Genomic DNA, 22633 nt, shown 5'->3' with positions numbered 1-22633 from the left:
TCAAGGTTCACTCCCAGATTACTGGGGAAAGCAGCAAACAAGAAGCGGAGGTAGGGAGGGAGGCTGTGTAGTCTTAAAAAACATATTGAGCCTTAAATAATTTTATATGTGGGAAATAAAAGTAATCATCAATAATACACACATATACTTTCTAAGAGTCAAAATGTCAGCTGGTGGGGAATATGCCAAAGATGCAGAAATTGGTGTGGCTGTATTCCATAGTGATTAAGAACTCGGTCTTTAGAATCAGATCACAGTTCCAGTCTTTTATTTATTTATTTATTTTGAGACGGAGTCTTGCTCTGTGGCCCAGGCTGGAGTGCAGTGGCATGATCTCAGCTCACTGCAACCTCCGCCTCCCAGGTTCAAGTGATTTTCCTGCCGCAGCCTCCTGAGTTTCTGGTATTACAGGCTCCCATCACAACCGCCCAGTTAATTTTTGTATTTTTAGTAGAGACATGGTCTCACCATGTTGGCCAGGTTGATCTCGAACTCCTGACCTCAAGTGATCCACCAGCCTTGGCCTCCCAAAGTGCTGGGATTACAGGTGTGTGTCACCGTGCCCGGCCCACAGTTCCGATCTTGGCTTCATTGCTTAACTCCATCAAGATGCTGAATCTCTCAGTGGGTTTCCCCATCTGTAAATTGGAGTTAATAGTACCTACTATTAAGGGTTGCCCGTGGGGTTCAGTTAGAAAATCCATGCACTGAAATGCTTAGTTTATGTCCTGACATGCAGCAGGAGCCAAGTAATGTTAGCTTAGCTGGTCTTATTGGTCTTATTTTCAACAGGGGATAAGCTGCTGTAGTGGGAGGTGAAGGAAGGTTTTAGTTTAGTGTTTTTTTTTTTTCTGAGATGGAGTTTTGCTCTTGTCGCCCAGGCTGGAGTGCAATGGCATGATTTCAACTCACTGCACCCTCCACCTCCTGGGTTCAAGCGATTCTCCTGCCTCAGCCTCCCGAATAACTGGGACTACAGGTGTTTGCCACTACGCCCGGCTAAATTTTTTGTATTTTTAGTAGAGACGGGCTTTCATCATTTTGGTCAGGCTGGTCTCGAACTCCTGACCTCAGATGATCTGCCTGCTTTGGCCTCCCAAAGTGCTGGGATTACAGGCGTGAGCCACCACGCCTGGCCTAGTTTTTGTTTTTTGATTAAAAAAAAAAAAAAAAATCAAATCCAGGTCATGGGTTTAAAAAGATTGAGAAAGAACCACTGCGATGGTTTGAATGTTACCTCCAAAAACTCATATTGAAACTTAATCCCCAACATGGCAGTACTGAGAGGTGGAACCTTTAAAAGGGGATTGGATGGGATTAATGGATTAATGAATCCCCATGAATTAGCCCACCATAGTGGATTAATAGGTTAACAGACTAACCCCATCATAAAGGACTAATAGGTTAATAGATTAATGGGTTATCATGGGAGAGGAATTGCTGGCTTTTTCAGAGAGATCTGACCTAGAACATTAGCATGCCCAGCCCTCTTTGCCATGTGACACCCTGTACCACAGAGAGCCCATATCAGCAAGGAAACCCTCACTCGAGGGTGAGGCCCCTGGACCTTGGATTTCTCAGCCTCCACACTGTAAGAAATAAATTCATTTTCTTTACAAATTACCCAGTTTCAGATAATCTGTTGTAAGCAACAGAAAATGAACCGGATGAGACAGAAAATTGGTACCCAGAAGTGGGGTATTGCTGCTAATGAATACCTGAAAATGATGAAGTGGCTTTGGAAGTGGGTGATGGACAGAGGCTGGAAGCATTTGGAGGAGTAGGCTAGAAAAAGCCTAGATTCTGGTGAGAGCTTAGAAGACAAGAAGACTATGAAAAGCTTGGAATTCTTTAGAGATTGGTTAAGTGTTTGGGACTAGAATGTTGATAGAAATATGGAAGCAGCTGGGCGTAGTGGCTCACGCCTGTAATCCCAGCACTTTGGAAGGCTGAGGCAGGCAGATCATGAGGTCAGGAGATTGAGACCATCCTGGCCAACATGGTGAAACTCGTCTGTACTAAAAATACAAAAATTAGCTGGGCATGGTAGCACGCGCCTGTAACCCCAGCTACTCGGGAGGGTGAGGCAGGAGAATTGCTTAAACCGGGGAGTCGGAGGTTGCAGTGAGCTGAGATAGTGCCACTGCACTCCAGCCTGGGCGAAAGAGCGAGACTTCATCAAAAAAAAAAAAAAAAAAAAAAAAAAAAAGAAATATGGAAGCAAAAGCCATTCTGGTGAGCTTTCAGATGGAACAGAGGAGCAAGGTATTGAAAACTGGAGTAAAGGCCATCCTTGTTACGAACTGGCAAAGAGCTTGGCTGAACTGTGTCCATGCCCAAGGGCTTTGTGGAAGGCTGAACTTGAGGGTGATGAACTAGGGTATCTGGCAGCCAGAAGAAATTTCTAAGCAGCAAAATGCTGAGGCTGCTGTGTGGTTTCTTCTAACTGCTTATGATGATCTCACAGAGAAAAGGGAAACAGAGTGGAAAAATTTGGAAAATTCTCAGCCTGGCCATGTGGTAGAGAATGAAAGAGCGTTTTCAGGAGATGAATCCAAGGGTGTGGCCAAGCCACTGCTTGCTAAAAAGATTAACATGGCTAAAAGGGAGCCAGGTGCTATTCCTCAAGAAAATGGAAGAAAGTCCCTGAAGTCATTTCAGAGGTCTTTGAGGCTGCCCCTTCCCATCACAGGCCCAGAGGCCTTGGAGGACAGAGGGTTTCAGGGGAAACCTGCGTGTTCTCCATGGGCTCACTGCCCAGGGCAACCTCAGGACTCTACACCCCACACCCCAATGTAGCACTCTGTGGCCCCCCCCAGCCTGGTGGTAGCTTAGGTAGCCCCAGGTGTTGCTTTTTTGTGTGTGTTTATGTGTGTGTGTGTATGTTGCTTGTGTTGAAGCTCCAGAAGGTGCAAATCATAGACCTTTACTGCATCCTTGTGGTGCTAATTCTGCAGTCTTGCAGAAAGTAAGAGCTGTGAAGGCTTGGCAGCCTCCACACGGATTTCAAAGGACGTTGTTGAAAGCCTAGGGGCCGGGGCAGAGACTTGTCATGGGGCAGAGCCACCGCAGAGAACCCCCACCAGAGCAATGCCCAGCAGAAATGTGATGTTGAAGTTGCCTCAGAGAGTGCCTGCCAGGACAGTGCCTGTTGGAATTGTGGAAGCGAGGCCACTGCAGGGTCCCCCCCTGGGGTAGTCCTTGGTGGAGCCATAGGAACAAGGCCAATGCAGAGAGTCCCCAGGAGGGCAATGCCTAGTACAGCCGTGGAAGCAGGACCACCACCAGGCCCCCAGAACTTTGGAGTCACAGGCAGCAGGCAGTGCCCCACCCCGCTCCCAGGAAACTTCAGGCACCAGACTCCAACCCACCCACCAAAGCTATAGGGGCTGGGTTGCCTGAAGCCTTGGGGAGCCAACTCCCACCCTGTGTTCAGGAGGCTCCGCATGTAGTCAAAAAAGATTATCCTCTACCTTTGAGATGTAATGTTGGCCAGGCGCGGTGGCTCACACTTGTAATCCCAGCACTTTGGGAGGCCGAGGCGGGCAGATCACAAAGTCAGGAGTTCGAGACCAGCCTGGCCAACACAGTGAAACCTCATCACTACTAAAAATACAAAAATTAGCTGGGTGTGGTGGTGGGCACCTGTAATCCCAGCTACTTGGGAGGCTGAGGCAGAAGAATCGCTTGAACCCAGGAGGCAGAAGTTGCAGTGAGCCGAGATTGTACCACTGCACTCCACCCTGGGCGACAGAGCTAGACTGTGTCTCAAAAAAGAAAAAAATAGAAAAGGTGTAATGTTGGCCCTGCTGGGTTTCAGACTTTCTTGGGGCCTGTTTCACCTGTTTCTTCTTGCCAATTTCTCCCTTTTGGAATGGGAAAGTGTACGCTGTGCTTGTTCCCACCATTATATCTTGGAAGTAGATAACTTGTTTCATAACTTGGAAATAGATAACTAGCTCACAGGTGAGTCTTTGATGCTGCAATGAGTGAAGACTTTGGGATTACGGGAATGGAATGAATGTATTTGTATGTGAGAAGCACATGAGTTTTGGGGACCCAGGGACAGAATGCTATGGTTTGCATGTCTCCTCCAAAAATTCATATGGAAACTTTCGGTCCTCAACATGACAGTATTGAGAGCTGAGGCTTTAAAGAGATGATCAGGTGCCGGGCACGGTGGCTCACGCCTGTAATCCCAGCACTGTGGGAGGCCGAGGTGGGTGGATCACGAGGTCAGGAGATCGAGACCATCTTGGCTAACACGGTGAAACCCATCCCTACTAAAAATACAAAAATTAGCTGGGTGTGGTGGCGGGTGCCTGTAATCCCAGCTACTCAGAAGGCTGAGGCAGGAGAATGGTGTGAACCCAGAAGGCGGAGCTTGCAGTGAGCTGAGATCACGCCACTGCACTCCAGCCTGGGAGACAGAGCGAGACTCCATCTCACAACAACAACAACAAAAACAAACAACAACAACAAAGAGATGATTGGATCCTGGGGTCTCTGCCATTCTTGGATTATGGGTTATCATGAGAGGGGAACTGGTGGCTTTATAAGAAAAGGAAGAGAGGCCTGAGCTGGCCATGTTTGCACACTTGCTACCCCTCAGCTGATACCCTGCGCTGCAGAGAGCCCCCTCCAACCAGAAGAGCATCACCAGATGTGGCCACTTGACCTTGGGCAAAATTTTCGGTGTCCGTAACTGTAAGAAATAAATTCCTGTTCTTTAGAAATTGCCCAGATTCAGGTATTCTATAATAAGCAACAGAAAACGGACTAAGACAACTACAAACTTTCAATGTGGGAGGCAGCTGCAGAGATCGTGGTAACTGACTTTTCCACAGACGAGGAATTTAAGGCCCAGAGGGAGGTGACATCAAAATTAGTGATCTCCGCACCCAGCACACATACAGGACAGGGGAAAGGGTGAGAGAGATGCATGCACTGGACCCTGGATAGATTCAAGATACCCTTGCTGGGGGAGGGTGGGCTGGCACGTTAGTTCCAACTCAGTCTTCTCAGTGCCACCGCCAGCCCCTGTGGTCCTTAGGGAACCAAAATCCTATCCATTTTCCTTGGTGATGGAGGCATGTCCCGAGCATTAAGATCCCTAGCACAGATGCACGCCCCAGCCTCTTGATATTATTAGTGGCTTCCCGGTTTCTCCCTGCCGCCTCCACACCTCAGGCAGGAAGTGACTTCAGAGCAGCAGGATGCAGGTGGCTCCGGAGAAACTTCATGAAGTCACTGGTTCCTACACAATGAGCAGGAAGGCAAGGGCAGGGAAAGGGACAACGAGGACCGTTTAAAAGGTCTGGTGGGAAGGGACAGCAGAATGGTACAGAATCCCAGATGTTGTCCAGGAGGAAGAGCTCTGTTCCTCGCTCCCCAAGACCCGAAGGCAAGAACCCAGGACACAGCAGGCAGCACAGACAGGCTTCTTTATTCCAAGGATCTCATCTTGCAAGATCTAACATTTCTATCCCCAGGCATTCTCCACCTGCCCATCCAATCTGCTAAATATAAATCATGGTTCCTTCTTACAGACTCCTCCACCTTCCCTTCTTTCTTCTTTAATTCTGCAATGGGGTCATGGGGAGAAAGAGGGAAGAAGGACAAGAGTAGCTTTCTCACTAGTCCCCAGGTGACAGCCACTAAAACTGACTTATCCTTGAAGTTCTACCCCATAAATTCAAAAGTGCTTCTTACTTTCTACCCTTGTCCCATAATCAAATAGGCCCCAGGGCAACAAGGGGCAGAACTACAAATCAAGGCTTCAGGACATCTTCTAACATTTCAGAGCCTCCACCCAGCCAAGAGGCAACCCCATTCCTAACTTTCTACCTACCCGGCCTACACCAGAAACGGCACCCCTCAACCAACCTCTTAATCCTACTTGAAACTTGGTCAACTAGAACAGGCCTTTGGCCTATCAGCTAGCCAATCTTTTCTGTAATGCCAGCAATAATCCCAACCAAACTACAGCAAACCCAGAATAGAACTCAGCCCCTTTTCTTTTCCTATGGAAGGTTCTAACGCATTCACTGGTTCCAGACAGGAATGCAGTGATGGGAAGACCAGGTCACAGACCCAGCTTTTATAAGGTAAGGTTACCAAGCACCATCACTTCTAGAGGCAAAGAAGGTTCTGGCATCTGGACACTTGCCAGAAGATATCCAAAACCTATTAAAGAAGGGCTCAACTCAATAGAGAGAGCCCCAAGTAACATTCAAACCCAGATGCCTCTAGTAAAGGATGGGTTAACACTCTTCACCATCTAATCAAGCCAAAGAGTTTCATGATTCTTCCCTAGGTCATAACATTCACAGAGACTGGGCAGAGTCAGAGAAAGTCACATCATCTCTGATAAGGAATGTCTGATCTCTCCCCCATGGAGCGATGAACTCAGTGCTAAGAACAGGCCCCCGTGGGAGGACGATGGACTCAACTTGAGCCCTGGTGGGTCTCTGCCATTATAGATGAATACAGTAGAGCCAAATCCAAGTGACCAGATTAATGGGTCATTTTAGATTCTGGACCATGTTGCAGAAAAAGCTGCCAGCCTCCACTTGGAGTGATACAGAATCTAGATACAGAATCCCCTGCACCCACAGCTTCCAGGAGGCATTTATTATTACCTCCATTTTGGGCTCAATATAATGGTTCCTATCACCCTTGAAGAACAGAGAAAGTCTGCATCCATTGCTAGACTGCTAGAGAACCTACAACATCCAGAATACCAGAGAGGGTTTCTGACCCAATTCCACAATCCCGCATGTTCCCAGAGCTGCCCTAGAACAAATAAAGGTTCCAGACCTAGAATTACAGGGGCAGGACACAGAGAACCCCTTTTTCCATTTTAAACAAACTAACAAGCAAACAAGAACAAGTCTAAGGATAAAAGTTATGACAGAATTAATATAAAATACCCAAGCCAAAGGAGAGAGCCCAGGCTAGTAATCTCTGCCAGCAGAGCTGTGATCTCACCTTCTGTGTTTCTGGTCACTTTCAATCACACTTGTGGAAGAGGGGAGTGGGAAATGCAATTGAATGAAGGCCCTGATGCCACCCAAAGGCCTCAATAAATTATATTTACAGATAAACTGAATGCAATGGGGGCCACAGGTGGAGGGCTATTCCCTTGGGGAGACCAGGACTCCAATCTCTCCCCTTTCCCAGCCCCTAGCTAGCTCTCTCCTCAGAAACAATCTGGCTTGTGGGGAAGAGGTTTTGACCAGCAAAACAGAGGCAGATCTAGCCGGGATCTGCCACCCCCTGCTCTCCCCAGCGAGAAATTAAGATGGTGGCAATTTCTGATACCAAAGTGGCCTTGCACACCCCTATGCCCAAGCCTGATAGGGAAGCAAGGCCTGGGCCTGCAGCTTTCCCACCCACAGGAAGCAAGTGGGGTCTGGGCCTGCGCTCAGCTAGGGCCCCCCCAGAATGTGGTAGTGCACTTTGGTGTTGGTAGCAGCTCCGTGTTTCTGGCGCAGATGCAGCCGCAGTTGACTCTTGTGCCGGAAATGCAGGCCACAGGGGTCGCACTGTGGGAGGACAGCTGGGTCAGGTCCTGCCTCATCCACAATCACCTTTTAGGTGTTGAGCCGGGGCAGAGGGGGGGCCTGTCCAGTTCGCCCAAGAGGGAACTGTCCAGCGGAAGATCAGCTCTTTGACTCTCACATCCAAATCCTCAGGGGTGGCTGACGGGATAGACCCTGCCTTATTTAGCAAAGGTTCTCCCGCTTGTAGCTCCTCTCTGAGAAAACAGCGCTCAGCCCAGAGGCATCACTTCTATACCCGCCCATCCCTACTCCCAGCCTCCATCCCTTATTTGCTTGGACTCTTCCGGCCACCACTCATTTCTAAGGATCCAGGGACAGCCAGGCCTGCACCTCTCAGAACCCACCCCTCGGCAAAGCAGAGGTAATTCTAAGGCACTGGGCAGGCCAGGTTGGGTACCCACGTGGTAAGGCTTCTCTCCGGTGTGGATGCGAACGTGGCTTTTGAGGGTCTGCAGGTGGCGGAAGCGGGTTCCGCAGGTAGGGCAAGGATAGGGCTTCTCCCCCGTGTGGATCAGCACGTGCGCCCGCAGATGTGCCACCTGGGAGGGAGGAGACTTCAAGTCCTGTCTCTGAGAGGGACAGATCCCTCCCTATTGGCCCACCCCACCTCTTGTGGGTTTGCCTTGGAAGCCACTTGGAGGCTGGCTCCGTACCTGTACAAAGCGTGAGCCGCACGTCTCACACTTATAGGGCTTCTCTCCTGAATGGATGCGGCTGTGCGTTTTCAGGTTTGCTGGCCGGTTAAAACGGGCTCCGCAGATTGAGCAGTGGTAAGGCTTTTCCCCTGGAGGCAGGGAAGATGGGGGGTCAGGGACTCTGCCCTAGGACAGCTGTGGGCTGGACGGCCAGGGCCCTCTCCTCCCCTACCTGTGTGCACTGTGCGGTGACTGGCCAGGTTGCCCTTGTAGCGGAATGAAGACCGGCACAGCTGACACTTATAGGGCTTGTCTTCATCCCCAGGAACCAAGGGGTCCAGCCCCGATGAGCACCCAGCCACAGCCTCACAGTTCTGGCAGCTGAAAAATTCACTTCCTGGGAAGGGGAGTGGGTAAGGGCAACCATAGTTACTAATGAGGGCTATCTAGGTACTACTGAAACCTCAAATCACGCAGTAGCGGGCTTTCTTTTTCCCAATTTATTGTTAAGACTTCTGGGGCTGGTTCGCCTTGCTCAAGGCCAAGTAAGGAGATAGTAAGATGAGCCAGATCTGACTCCACATCCTTCTGACTTGAGTACTCAGCTAATCTCCTCTTCAATAGTAGTGGTGGTGGCCAGGCGCGGAGGCTCACGCCTGTCATCCCAGCACTTTGGGAGTCCATGGCGGTCGGATCACAAGGTCAAGAGATGGAGACCATCCTGGCCAACACGGTGAAACCCGTCTCTACTAAAAATACAAAAATTAGCCGGGCGTGGTGGTGGCGCACGCCTGTAGTCCCAGCTGCTCGGGAAGCTGAGGCAGGAGAATCGCTTGAACCTGGGACATGGAGGTTGCAGTGAGCCAAGATCACAGCACTGCGCTCCAGCCTGGCGATAGAGTGAGACTCCATCTCAAAAAAAAAAAAAAAAAAAAGCAGTGGTAGGTGGAGGCCCCTGCTAGTGGGAGGAGTTTTCAGTTTCTCCTCCTTTTTTTCTTTTGTTTTTGTTTTTTTTGTTTTTTGAGATAGGGTCTCGCTGTGTTGCCTATGTTCGAGTACAGTGGTGTGATATCGGCTCACTGCAGTCTCCACCTCCCAGGTTCAAGCGATCCTTCCACTTTAGCCTCCTGAGTAGCTGGGACTACAGGTGCGCACCACCATGCCTGGCTAATTTTTATTTTTATTTTTTGTAGAGACCAGGTCTGACTATGTTGCCCAGGCTGGCCTTGAGCTCCTGGGTTCAAGTGATCCTCCTGCGTTGGCCTCCCAAAGTGCTGGCATTACAGGCATGAGCCACCGTGCCTGGCTAAAATCTCCTCCTCACCGGCACCACTCTGAATGACAGCCTGCCAGAGAGGCCCTGACAAGCTTTGGGCTGATCATTCAGCTCCGAAAGAGGATAGGCCAGAAATTCTCAAACTTTGCTGCTCATTGGAAGCACTTGGAGAGCTTTAGAAAAATACTGATGACTCGTTCCCAGGTCCAGATATTTCAGTCTATGGAGTGTGACCTGGGCGGTGAGAGTTTAAAAGCTTCCTAGGTGATTCTAATTTGTAATAAAGTTTAGGAACCATTGGAATAGGCCTTTCTGGGGGGCTTTTTTGGCACAAACTTGCCTGGAGCAGTCATGGGAGAAAAGCCAGGAAAGAGGGTCTCTTACCCGGTAGTGGTCGAGCCCGCTCAGAGGGTGATCCAGAGGTGTCTTGAGCCTGGGATGTGAGGAGGTGGGGGGTACTGGCCGGAGCCCCACATTTGAACTGCACAGTGGCAGCAGTTGGAGAGAGCCTAGGCAGATGGCAAGGCCCAGGGGAAAGGGTTAAAAGAGATTGTATGGATGGGGGATGGGGGTTCTCTCCTGGGAAATTTGGAGCCAAAGGCCTGCCCTCTGGAGGTGAGCCAATATTGTTGACCAATGAGCCACATCCATCGTACTGCCCAAGTGCCACCCTGCTGAATAAACCTGGTCTCTGGCCAGCTTCTTAAGGTGAGCTAGTGTCTCTGAAATGCACCCCCTATTTCCCTTCATCCTTCCTCCTGACCACGAAGGCCCAATGATTCTGTCTTCTAGCTGAGGTCAGCTCTGACAAATTCTTGAGGTTCTAGACTCTGTACCTGCTCTGGGGACCAGGAATGGGTCCTTCTTCACTGCTGCTGCTGCTGGAGGCCTCATCTCCACTGGGGAGCCTGGCTTGGGGGCAAGGTTGACCAGAACTCCTCTCCCCGACTAGGCTCCCTGCTTGGGAGGTCTGAGAGTTTAGCACGATGTACTTGTACTTTTTCCAGTTGCAGGCCTTGGGGTCGGGGCTGGCTGGACTGGGGGGGCCTTGACTGCAGCTTCGAGATTCAGTAGGTGGGTCTGGGTGTCCTTCGGAGCGCCTGGGACTGCCTGGTGGAGGGGCCGTTGGGGGTGTTGGGGGTTCTGCTTCCAGGGGCCGCAGGGAGATGCCCAGAGGTTCATAGCTGGGGAAAGTGTGATGAACGTTAGTGCCATTGCCTAATCTCTGCCTCTGCCCTTAATACCTCACCCACAGAGAACGCTGAGCCGGGGTCCCTCACCTGGCCTGGATGAAGCGGTGGCATGCCTGGACCACGTGCTCCATCTGCAAATAGGTGGCGGCCGCAAGGACTGCAGGTGCAGTGGCCGGAGAGAGGCGCAGGCGGGAAGTGTACATGAAGTCCAGTAGGGGGGCGAAGCCTCTCGCTTCGGGACCCCCGGGCAGAGAGAGCACGTCCACCCCGACTCCCGCACGGCCCCGGAAAATTGAGTAAAAGAAGCCACTGGAGAGAGAGCAGATAGGTCCCTTAGGAGCTGGGGAACCAAGGGAGACACGCGCCGCTTTAGGAAGCCCCGCCCCCTGAAAAGTCCCGCCTCCTCACTATCACCCCGCCCCCAATTCTCGGACGCTCCTCCTCCTGCTTCTGAAAGACTTGGCTTCGGATTCCCTTTCAAAGGCCCTGTGGTCCCACCCCTTTCCCATTTGGCCCCGCCCCTGCCCCACCCCTCGAACCTGCAGGCTATGAGAACTGCCTTGTGTGCCCTGAGGGGTTGCCCGCCAACCAGCAGCGTGACGTCAGTGAGGATCCCGCGCAGGCGCAGCTCGTTGAGGTTGCCCAGCACGTCGGAGGAGTGGCGAGTGAACTCGCGGACGTAGCCCAGCGCTCCCTCCGGGGCGGCGGGGGAACCCATAGCGACGCAGGCCTGTAGAGGCCGTGGAAAGTGCTCTGGATCCAGGCAGTTCTAAGACGCCTTCCCTCCTCTGTTTGCCTTTTCCTTCCGTGGTGCAGCTAGAGCCAGGGCCTCCAGCCCCTAGCCCCGGCACACGCAGCCTCCCTCCTAATTCTTCTTGTTCATTATACCCTCTACGACACCCTCGCTCCCTTGCCTCTTCCAGATCCCACAGCGCTTGGAGCCAGCTGAAGGTTCCACACCGCTGCGTCGTTGGCGAGCGTGGGGAATCCCGCGCCCATCGCCCTGGGTTCGACTCCCAGTGCCCCTCCAGCACCGCCACTCCCTTCTGCCCGCCTGTGTCTCAGGTGTCCGACCCTGCCTAGAGATCTGACGGCCTGACGTCCACACACCTCCAAACCCCAGCCGAGGCTCTCTCCCCCGAACTACGGAATTCTGCGACTCCTATCTAGTCCCCAGATCCCTAGCTTAGCCCAGTTTCTGGGGCTCAGGCTTGCTGATGGCAAGCTCCACACGAGCTCCAACCCTCTTGGGGGACCCAGGAGTCTGGCTCCCTCAATCTCTTGTTCTTACCCCCGTCCTGCAGGGGCCCGTCTTCTCTTCTTAAGGGGGGCGGGGTCTCTCTCCCCTCTTGGCCTGGGCTCCTTTATCTGGCCGGGATGTCGGGGGCGGGGGTGGAGGTGGGGTGAACGCCTGGGTCTGTATCCTTCCTTCCTCCCTCGCTCTCCAGATGGCGAGCCCAGGGCGGGGTCTCCGTCTCGAGGGCGGGACCTCAGAAACAAGGGGTGGTCGTAACGTAGGGGGTCTTGGGTCACTGCAAGTGGACACGAGGACGGGGATATTGGAATTGGGGAGGAGGTTAGGGATATCGAGGTTGGAAATACGGGAGTCTGAGTCGTCGGAAGGCCTGGGCCAGTGAAAATTGGTGTTTTGGCTTTTGGGAGGGTTTGCCAGGAGCAAAGTGCATACGGCACCCCCTCTCCCCTTCTTGTACTGTGTTAAGGGAGAAAAGGGGGATCCCAACGAGAAAGCAGGTTTGGGCAGACGACAGTGGGCTCCTGTGGGGTCTCAGACGGGGGAGGGTGTGGTGTGAATGACAGGCTCCTGTACCCGGGCCTACAAAAAGGGGGGCTCTGGCCGGGCGGGGTAGGGAGAGGGCGGATATGATTTCTAGTCGGTTTCCTTCCATTGTCCTGCGACCGGACGGCTCCGCCAGCTGCTTCCCCTCGAGGAGGTGGGGAAAGCCCCGAGGTGGGGGTGGAGGGGCGAGAGACGCTCGGGAGACCCAGGCGTCCGGCCTATCTTGCTCCCGACTCTCTTCTGAGTCCTTGTAGGGATCCAGAGAGACGGACTCCCGCCCAAAGCCCGCTCGCTTTCCCCCAATCCCAGCTCAGGAGGGCCTCGGGCACCCGCCCGTCGGCTACGCTTGAAGGCTGGCGGGACGCCGGGGTCCAGCGCGGCAAGTAGGCAAGGCTCTGCAATGTGCGGCTCCTTCCACGAGGGGGCGGCCGAGCACTGGCCTCGCCTCGCCCCTCGTCTCCACCCGGCCGGGGGTGCGCTCAGACCCGGGCGCAGGATCCATTCGGTCTGGGCGGCTGAAACCTTTAGCCTCCTCCCGTTTGCGCGGGTTTATTTTGCACCTCTGTCTCCTAGGAGGGGACTAGGGTTGGGCGGAGGGAGCTAGAGTTAGGGGACCGAGGGGACTTTCTCCTCAGGCTGGGGTTCCTACCTGAGGTGAGAAATCGTGGGCTTTAGGAGCCAGGGGAATGGGTGCGACAAGAAGGGGGACCTGAGCCTGGGAACTCCGGGTTTCTTTTCGAATTAAGCTAGACACTGCTACCCAGATGTCTTTGGAGGTGACTTTTAATTGCACATTAATATTAAAATTGGGTGGGGTAAACAAGAGAAGGGAAAACGAGGAGAAGGGAGAGAGGGCAGGAGGGGGCTTAACAACCCTAATTTGAAGTCCCTGATCTGAGAGATGGGCATGGATCACACCCTCATATTTTGTTTCGGGAGACATTGCGGGGAGGCAAGGCAAAGCTCATTTGGAGAAGGGGTGCTAGAGCTGAATCCAGCTGCAAGGCAGAAGCTCCCCGGATTTGGGCTGGGAAGAGTGTACAGTCGGCCAGGATTGACCGGCCATGGTCCATGAGGCTAGATATCAGGCCGGGGGCCCTCGCCTTCAGACCGGAGTGTGTCTTTATTTGAATGCATGAAAGAACAGCTGAGAAACCGGGAATTGGGAAATTCAGGACGATGAGGTGACGATGAGGTGGCTTTGACATGTGAGGGTTATTTAGGTCTCTGCCCAGCCTGGAGATGAGAATTAGACTAAGGGCTCCCTCTGGCATCAGGATGGAGTATTATTTGGTCAGTTGTGGGGTGCCTGTTTATTATGGGGTGTTGATTTGATTGTGAGCACCGGTGGCTGCATTCAGCCTTTGAGGCCTATATGGTAAGTTTCAGGTATGGGGCTGACTTTGAAGCTACATTAGTTCTGTGGGTTCTGACACCCACAATTTGGAGATTGTGCTCATCTGTGTCATTTTGGACTATCAGCAGAACCAAAGTACTCATGCCGATTTGGGGGTGCAGTCTATTTTGGGGTGCCATCTACGTTTCAAGGCTCAGATTAGATTTGGGGGATAAGAAGTTCAATTTGGAATTTTAAAAATTAGTTTGAGGTGGAACATTATAGGAAGCTGGGAGCAAGTTCGAGGCTATCTGTGATTGGGCGTCTGGGGAGGGGGGAGCAAACTTTTGTATTTGAGTCTTGTGGAAACTCATGTTCCACAAAGTGGAAAGACGTGGGGTATTCCAGTGTATCTATGGATACCCAAGAAGCTTTTTCCCTGGGGGAGAAACAAGGTGAGGGCCGCGAGGACAGGAGACTAAAGTTCTGGGGTGTCCTTATTTTGGGGGTGTTTTGTCACTCTGGATGCTTTTGGTGAAGCTAAGGGATAATCATAAGGTGAGACTGATTTGGGGGTTCACGTAATTGGGACCCTGGTTTGGGATGTCTTTTGCTTATAGTACCCTCTCACCCCAGATTCGAGAAGTTTCTTTAGTGAACCCCCAAATAAGCCCAGGATTTGAAGGGAGAAACTTGGAAAGGGTGTGGTATCTCCTTTTATTATTATGTGGCTTGAGGGAGAAGTGAGGGAGAAAAGGCGGTTTCAGGCTCTGAATCCCAATTTCTTAAGGGAGCACCCCTTAGTTTGGGGGAAGTTGGAGGAAAACGGGGTGTCCCTTCACAAAGTGGACACCCCTGACGAGGGCAGTGCTGTTGGAAGCGTGGCAAGGAGGGGTGCTGGTGGGGTACAAGGAGGTGATTCTTGTACCCTGATTTTCTAGGATGAGCCCCAAACAGAAAGCAGACAGAGGACTGAGAGTGTGGGTGAGATGGGGGGGAGGGGTTCCCCACGGCAGCCGGGGCTACAGGGTAAGCCAGGCCAGCTCTTCGCGCCTGGGTCCCTTCTCTCTTCGGCTCTCCTCCCCTCTCTCCCTCCCACCGCCCACCCCCCCAACCCAAGAAAAAAAAACTGCCTGTGCAACAGCAATGGCAGATTCCAATCCTCCAGGCTTTCCTAAACCACCACGGAGACCAGCCAGGGGGGAGGGGAAGGGAGGAACGGGCTTTCCTGCTTCCTTAAGACAGGGGCAATGAGCTTGACCTCCTGGCCCCTAGCCCTTTGAGGAGTGCTTCCCCCCGGTCTGGAAGCCAGGTGTCCTGGACCCTAGCCCCCGAGCGGTGGGGGGGGCCTGGAGAGACGGGGAGGAGGAAGGAGGGAGTGACTTCCAAAATTGGCATCGGGACAGAGCAGGGCTGGCGGGAGGCAGGCAAAAGACGGAATTTTCCTGAAAAAACGGGGGTATCTGAGGACCCCAAATTTGGGGAGCTAGTCCAGGACCGTTCTCCCAACATCCTAGATTTTTTTGGGATTTTTTGGGGACCCTGGGACCCCTCTAGATGGGGTGAGGAATGTAGTGTTGGGTGAATCTGACTGGGGCATTGCAGCTGCCTCTCCCGCCGAGTTGGAGACGGATGGGCTGGGACGGGTTTTGGGGGGGTGTCCCCAATTCTGACTGGGAGTGGAGGAACCCCTCCTGAGCTCTCTTGTGGGGGTGCCCCCTCCCCAGGGCACTCCCCAGTCCCTGAGCCAGCCGAGAGGAAGGAGGCCAGCGATGCGACTGGGGCGGTTCCTTTCTCCTGCACCCCAAATGTGAGGGATGCACCCTAAATTTTGCTCTTTTCAAAATAGGGGACCAGGATCTCAGGGGAGAGTAGCTGAGGTAAGTGGGGAGGGAAGTGTCCTCTGTTTTCAGGAGAGACGTGGCGGTTGGGGGGGAGGTTTGGAGGTGCGTGCTGGGGTGGGGTTGGCTTTGTCAGTCTTGGAATTGGGGGGATGATTGGAGAGGCTTTCTCTTACACCCCTAAACTGCAGCCCCCCAGACGGAAACCAAAGGCTGAGACCAGAGAGCCCCCCAACATCCCCAGCCGTTAGGATAGTGTTTAATTTCTCTTTCACCCCCCACAAAGGCTCTGCCGAGGTGGGAGCTGGGGGCAACTGTTAGCTTGGGGGCTATGGAGGGTGGTGGAGGAGCAGGCGGCCTTGGCAAGATTTGATGGAGGACAGATAGGGGTGTCCGGGAGGGCTCTGGCATCTTCGGGGGCCTAAAAAGACTGCTTACATACACCACCTTAGATCTTTCAGATTGCTAAGAGTTTTGGGGGGTGTGTCGGAAGAGGGGGTGGTAAAAGATGCGATGGGATATGAGAAGATAACTTCTGGATTTTAGAGGGTCATATTTTGATTTGCAGAAGGGATTTTGGTCCTTGGATTTTGCTTTCCGAGGGGTATTTTTAAAAAATCAAGTCTTGGACAGGAGGAAAGGGCTGAGGGAAGGCCTGGAGTTGGGGGTGGGGAGAGCCATGTTTGTCTCAGCTTAAACGTGGCTCCCTGGGGTGGGCCCGCCTGCCCTGGCCTGGTGGATGGACTGATGGATGTGGCTGTGGGGGCCAGCTCGGGTCCTGGGGGGCCCTGGGGAGTGGGAACAGCACTGGGGGTTGAATACCTGGCCCCCCAGGTCCAGATGGCCCTCTTCCTGGGCTCTGCTGCTCCCCTTCCCCCTGGTCTCCATTTCCTGCCTTTGGCCTCCATCTTGTGGCAGGCCCAGGGCCCAGGGCGACTTCCGGCCCCCCTCTCCCAGCCATGTTCCGGCCCCACCACCTCTGGACTGCCAACTCCCAACCCTGCTGGCCTTGGCCCTCTGTCTCTCCTTGCTTTTCTCTTGGGTTCTGACCCCGGGAGAGGAAGGACGGACACAGGAAACCTTGGGTCCCTGCCCTTGCTGAGACAGGAGGCAGTGTATTGGTCCCCCCAGTCATTGCCTATTTCTTTTGCCTCTGACCCCACCCTAGGGATCCCCTGAGCTGAGTTCCTACAAAGGGAAGATGGTCCAGTCTTCCTATACTATGAGCTCATCCCTGTGGTCCATCACCTTCCAGTTGCCTGCTCAGTCCGTCCCTGGTTCCTCCCAAACGTTTTTGGGGGCCATGTTTGCCTTTTAAGGCTTCTCTATCCCCCCGCTCCTGGAGGCGGTGCTGGGGTCTTCCCGGCACTGCTGTGTGCTCTCTTCCTCTCAGCCCACCCCGGTCCTGCTCCCGCCCCAGCAGCACACTGTGGTTTGTACGGCACTGTGGCCACGTCCAAACCACACTGTGGTGTTAGAGCGAGGGTGGGGGAGGCACCGCCGAGGCTTGGCCCTGGGAGGCCATCCTGGAGAAGTGACACAAAAAAACATCTGGGGCCTTGTGACAAACTTCTTGCCAGGTGGGGAAGGAGAGGGTGGGGTATGTAAGCACCCCTCTAAAATCTCCAGGAGAGTTTCAAGAATACTGACGGCCAGAGACCCTGGGAGCACGTTCTGCCTCAAGAGAACAAAGTGGGGTCTTTGTTACCCACACCCAGCTTCCCTGGCTCTAGCAGCACAGAAATATTGGCACAGGGAAGCAAGTCTGCCAATATTGGCTGTGCTGCTCCAGGCAGGGTGGTGAAAACTACCGAGGAGGGGCTGAGCCCCCACGGGCCGAGGAGAGAAGAGGGAACAGCCCTCTCCTGCTAATAATGTTAAGCAGACAGCACGAAGCTGAGAGGGAAATCTTTATTGTTTTCTGTATAAAAATGTCCATCAGATGAAGGTCAAGGGGGTCGGGGGCAGATGCTTATGCGGGCACAGCGAGGTGGCAGCCCCAGCAGCCTTTCAGCCCTCTCTCGTGCAGGCCTTGCTCGGAGTCCCAGGAGATCCACAGGTCCAGCGTGAACAGTGAGAGGTCAGAGGTGGAAGGCTCAGCAGGAGAGGAGAGGAGGATCAGCAGAGGTCATGAGAAGGCCAGAATCCAGGGTCAGGCTGTCTGGAACAGGAAGTAAAATGGGCCGAGATGGAGCGAGCCCCCAGTGTGCTTCCGAGGCCACTCCCAGCTCCCTGAAACACCCTGCTACGTACTGACCCAATGCCCTGCGCTGTGTATGAGAGCACCTTCTCTTCCGAAACCCCTGTACGAGGGAGGGGCCCCTGCGGAGACCGTGCCCTGCCATCCAGGTGAGCCCTTTCTCCCCCACCCTGTCAGCTGTGTGGGAGGAGGAGGACTCCTACCCTGGTCGAAGTTGAGTTTCTTAGCTGGAGGAGTTTCTCCTAGCCCTTCAATATCCACCAGGTCACTGTTGGCGTCGGAGTCGTTCAGAGCACTGAGTGTCACATCTGGGAAGGGGGCATAAGCTAGGTTCTAGGTTCCCCTGACGGCCTCTCCCCCAGCCCCGAGCTTCCCAAAGCTTCGTGCCTCCCCTCCCCTCTGCCCCTCTCTGGGAACCTCCACAGGGACAGGAAGAGAGCTTGACCCTTCTTTGACCCAGGCCCAATTCTCTCACTGAACCTCAGATGGACTTTTAACCCCTAGGTAGCAAGTCCACAGCCCTCACCGGCCTTCTGTTTCTTTATGGGGGGACCCCCGGCCTCGGGGACACTGGAGCTGCTGGGAGGAGGGGCAGCTGGAGGAGGTGATAAGACACCAGATGCCACCTTCTTGGGCCCTTTCTTGGGTGACTCAGCTGGAAGGGGGATGCCAGAATCTTCATATACCTTGCGTTTCACAGTGGCCTTTATCTGAGCCCTGAAGAAAAGAGAGAAGAGGTTAGGAAAGGAGTCATCAGAGAGACTAACAGAAGAAGGGAGGGGAGGTGAAGGGGTTCTGGGAGTCCCTTGAAAAGAATCCAGGTCGGGGCCCCAGCCCATTGGGAGGGTTCTCACTTTCCCAAAGTTTTACACTCACTCAGGGTGGGTGGAATGTGGAGAGTGGAGTCCCTGAGATGAGTAGTGGGAAAGGCCCATCTCCTCATTCTCTTCCGGGAGAGACATCGGGTAAGGCTTGGTGATTTACAGGTGGATTGGGATTTACTGATCAACTAGTTCAGGATCACCATATCCCTGGAAACACTGCAGTGGAGTCCCCCAAAATTTATATAAATAACCAGGGGACTTCCATCATCAAATACAATAACTGAGCATCTCAGGCAACCTAAATTCACATTCTTGGAAGGACTACCACAGCATTTTAGGAACTTCTGACCAACTGTGACAATTCTGTTCTTTCAGTTCTCAAGGGCATTCTAAAAAACTAGTGACAAAGTAGGGAAGCAGCTGAGCTGGAAAGGAGTTCTGAGGACGATGGAACCTTGGGTAAGGAGGAAGAAGGCTGCCCACCCGCCCTTTTCTGGCAGCCACCCTCCCTCACACTGTCCGTTCCTTGATGACACAGCTGATGTGATTAAGATCGTCCCCAAATCGCTTCACAGCAGCCCTCAGCATCTCTATTTCCGTCTCCGTCCACTTCGCACTGTCAGAAGGGGAGAGGGGGGATAGCAAAAATGGGAGGGGGGGTGTGGAGCCAGCCCACAGGCTATGCATCCCACAGTCAACCAGCCGCCTCCTTCCGACTTCTGGGACCCCTTCCACGGATGCATAAAGAGGTCCTCCATAGGGGCGGGGGACGGGCGGGAAGCTCTTGAGGGCCCTGCGGGAACCTGGAGGACCCCAATCACAAGAAATCACAACCACCTCCACCTTAGACACCCCTTTCCACCATGAACGTTAAACGGCTGCTGTACACAGCACACTGAAACCAACTCGCCAAGAAGGGCTTTTCAAACAGACCCACCAACAGCCTGCAGCCGTCTGGGGGAATTCCATGAACTGGGGTGGTTGGGAGTGGCGGTGGTTTGTGGTCGACCCGTTCGCAGCAGGGAGAACTGTGAAATAGGAGTCTGGGCCATAGGCCTGTCTGTATTTTTATCTGTCATTCATTCCCTCATCCAACGATCATTTATTAACACCTACTCTGTGCTGTGCCAGGCACAAAGGGAAACTAACGTCTGTCCCTGTGCTAGAGAGGGTCCGTGTCTGTGACCGAGTCCAAGCGCCCGCTCTCAGCGTCCACGTCCCAGTCCGGGCTCACGTACCCCGCAGGGGAAGAGTCGGCCACAGGATGCAGCTGCATCGTCAGCTCCCCGAGCTTCGTGAAGGCGGCGCCGGCCGCCGAGAAGATCTCTCCGACCTGGGGGCGGGGCAGCGTCACGGGGGGCCGGCGCCCGCCCTCCCCGTCCCGCCTGGAGCCCCTAGCCCCACCCCAGGCTCGGCTCCCGCCCGCCCCCCGCCCGGGGCGGAAGAGCCGCGAGCCAAGTGGGGGGCCCGCCCTCCCGTGGCCGCCAGGGAGCGCTGTCCGCGGGGGAGGTCGAACCTTTGTGGACGCTGACGTCATGGCCCCGCGCGCCTCCTCACGGAGACGCCGCCGCCGCCGCTACACGCGAGCCGGGACCACGGAGAGCAGGGAGACGGAGCGGCTCAGGCCCCCGCGCAGGAAGTCCCGCCCTTCCCGCAGCGGATAGGCTCAACCCTGTGGCTCCCCGCCCCATCAGATGCAGTCGCTTCGACAGCTTGGCGCGCCCAGGCCAAGGGGGAAGCCTTCGCCTCACTTCCGCACCACTTCACTCCACTTCCGCTCAGGGGTCGGGACTCCCCAGGCAGAGGCCGACCTCCAGCCTCAGCCCCGTGCTCGCCCCCACTGAAGCACAGACACAGGGCATAAGAGAGCAGATTCTCTTTATTGAGATACGGGACACAGCGAAGGGTGGAGAGACGGAACAGCCCCCCAGCCTCAGCCCTCTCCACGGGGGCCGGATGCCAGAGATGGGAGAAGAAGAGATTCAGTCTCTCGCCCGGGAAACTCAGTCCCGCAGAGGGTGCCGGCAAGGGTGGGACGCGACCCGGGTGACGCGGTGCAGGGAGTCTTTAAATAGAGGAGGGGCTGGAGCGGGGAAGGGCCCCCGGGCCCTAGCGCACCATGTATTCCTTGCGCTTATTGAGCCGAACTTGGCAGAAAGAGAAGCCTCCGAGGAGGAGGTAAAGGCCCGCGGCGATGAAACAGTTGTAGCTGACTTGCTCGTAAAGGTTGTATATGTTCTGGGGGCCATTCCTGGGGGTGGGAATGAAGCAAAGGTGTCAAACGTTAATAGCAGCCAACGTTTGCTGAGCAGTATGTGCCCAGCACCTGTCTAGGCGCTGTTACGTGTATTACTTTATTCAATCTTCTTGACAATCCTATGGGGTGAGATCTGTCATAGCAGCCATTTTGCAGAGGTGGACTGAGAGGCACAGAAAAGTAAAATACGTAAAGAGGCCACACCTAAAGTGGTGGGTTTGGAATGGCCGCTGAGGTCTGACTCCCTAGCTCCTAACCACATTCTCAAGAAAGCAGCTGTCCTCTCCCTGTTCCCTAACCTAGGGGCCCCAAGCACCCGACCTCCCAGACGTAATCTGACCTCGCCACCTCCCACCTGATCCCAGCCCGCCTCCCCCACCCGAATACTTACTCAAAATCTTTCTCCGTGAAGGGAACGTCCTCAATCAACACAGCGGAATGGACATTGAAAAATATTCCGAGCATTATCTGGAAAAGGGGAATGGGTAGGTTGTTGAATTCAGGCACCTGACCTCAAGTTCACTTCGTAAACCCCTCCCATTTCTAATGTTGCTACCACACCCGTGCCTAAGATGAACCAAAACGAGGTGGTGGTTACTGGATTCGGACTCAGCCACCTGGAACAGGGCGTGAGGTGGTGACATTGAGACAAGTGGCCGAGGCAAGGGTAGGAATAGTGACCAAGCCTTCTCTCCCAGGAACCCAGATTATCGTCCTCCCTGGAGGCGTCATCATCACGGGACAGTGCGCAAGAGGGGAGGGAGAATCGGCACTTCTTCGTATCATTTCTTCTTGAAGTGGCGGTGGGTGGATTACTGGGAAAACAAGGCCCAGCTACCCATTTCTGGAACAAGCACTCTTTCCCCCCATGTCCTCCATTCAACTCAAGCATCTCTCAGGAACCCCGCTCTTGTTTATCCTACCTTGAAGGGTCTCCACATTTACCAGCCCCAGCTCCTCCCACTCCAGGGCCCTTTGCTCCAGTTCCCTTTTTTCTTTTTCTTTTGGGACGGAGTCTCGCTCTGTCGCCCAGGCTGGAGTGCAGTGGCGCGATCTCGGCTCACTGCACCCTCCGCCTCCCGGGTTCAAGCGATTCTCCTGCCTCAACCTCCTTTAGTGGCGGGGATTACAGGCGCGCGCCACCACGCCGGCTAATTTTTGTATTTTTAGTAGAGACGGGGTTTCACCATGTTGGTCAGGCTGGTCTCGAACAGTTCCCATTTTTCAATTTCAGTCTGTCTCCTTCTTCGGGGCCTGTAGATCCCCGGCCCCTCCGGCCTGCCTGCGGCCCAGAGTTTCCTTGCCTCCCAACCCTCCTAGCCCGGAGCCCCTCAGGCCCTCTCCGATCCTTGCTGGGGAGTCCCCTCACCAACATGATCACTCCCCAGGCGCTAAGGACGATGCCGCAGGCGGCCAGCTTCGGCCCACAGCACAGGAGCGACGCCATGAAGAAGGGAGTCGGGGATCGCCGAGGTGCAAGCGGGCGAGGAAAGCGGTGGGAGAAAGCCCAGGATGCCCTCGGAGGGGTGCAGAGGGGGCGTGGCCCCGGCCTCAACCATCCCGCCCGGGGGCGGCAGGAGGACAAGGCTGGACTCTTCTCAGGACTTTCGCGGGAAACGGCGCCGTCCGAAACCGAAACAGCTCCTGGGGAAGCCCTTCTTGACCTCTGTAGCTAGGGCGTGAGTATTGGAAGAGCGAGGGTCTCCGG

General features: G+C 54.2%; 3 protein-coding genes and 1 long non-coding RNA gene across 15 annotated transcripts; 1 reads left to right on the top strand and 3 right to left on the bottom strand.

Annotated features, from left to right (window-relative positions):
* Positions 1-265: 265 nt before the first annotated feature.
* BCL6B (BCL6B transcription repressor) lies at positions 266-12009 on the bottom strand. Of its 3 annotated transcripts, none has more exons than XM_045375484.3 (9): positions 11961-12009; positions 11209-11399; positions 10757-10978; positions 10313-10660; positions 9861-9985; positions 8433-8597; positions 8219-8349; positions 7967-8104; positions 266-638 (listed from the first exon to the last, which is right to left on the bottom strand). In XM_045375484.3, the coding sequence occupies exons 2-9, from the start codon at positions 11385-11387 to the stop codon at positions 555-557; spliced, it is 1392 nt and encodes a 463-aa protein (XP_045231419.1). In that variant the 5' UTR covers positions 11388-11399; positions 11961-12009; the 3' UTR covers positions 266-554. The 3 variants fall into 3 exon arrangements, with proteins under 3 accessions (XP_045231419.1, XP_005582751.1, XP_045231420.1); XM_005582694.5 differs by lacking the exon at positions 266-638 and adding an exon at positions 5428-7547; XM_045375485.3 differs by lacking the exon at positions 266-638 and adding an exon at positions 5428-5582.
* A 3387-nt stretch (positions 12010-15396) lies between these two features.
* Positions 15397-19240, top strand: LOC141408750 (uncharacterized). The gene is made up of 3 exons (XR_012425193.1): positions 15397-15683; positions 17674-17993; positions 19044-19240. It is a non-coding gene; the product is annotated as an uncharacterized lncRNA (long non-coding RNA).
* Positions 17542-20265, bottom strand: BACC1 (BPTF associated chromatin complex component 1). 10 transcript variants are annotated; one of them, XM_074018416.1, is made up of 6 exons: positions 20185-20265; positions 19785-20001; positions 19183-19284; positions 18371-18561; positions 18048-18152; positions 17542-17805 (listed from the first exon to the last, which is right to left on the bottom strand). In XM_074018416.1, the coding sequence occupies exons 3-6, from the start codon at positions 19254-19256 to the stop codon at positions 17741-17743; spliced, it is 435 nt and encodes a 144-aa protein (XP_073874517.1). In that variant the 5' UTR covers positions 19257-19284; positions 19785-20001; positions 20185-20265; the 3' UTR covers positions 17542-17740. The 10 variants fall into 10 exon arrangements, with proteins under 10 accessions (XP_073874517.1, XP_073874519.1, XP_045231421.1 ...); XM_074018418.1 differs by having other exon boundaries at positions 17542-17801; XM_045375486.2 differs by having other exon boundaries at positions 19907-20001.
* Positions 20266-20529: 264 nt separating this feature from the next.
* On the bottom strand, positions 20530-22419 carry RNASEK (ribonuclease K). Its single transcript, XM_065532646.1, has 3 exons — positions 22295-22419; positions 21317-21393; positions 20530-20919 (listed from the first exon to the last, which is right to left on the bottom strand). Exons 1-3 carry the CDS (start codon positions 22370-22372, stop codon positions 20778-20780), a joined length of 297 nt encoding a protein of 98 aa, XP_065388718.1. The 5' UTR covers positions 22373-22419; the 3' UTR covers positions 20530-20777.
* Between the last annotated feature and the right edge of the window lie 214 nt (positions 22420-22633).

Source organism: Macaca fascicularis, chromosome 16, assembly GCF_037993035.2.
Source record: "Macaca fascicularis isolate 582-1 chromosome 16, T2T-MFA8v1.1".
Lineage (NCBI taxonomy): Eukaryota > Metazoa > Chordata > Mammalia > Primates > Cercopithecidae > Macaca > Macaca fascicularis.
Note: the sequence above shows the minus strand (reverse complement) of the source record. Positions and strands in the feature narration are given on the sequence as shown.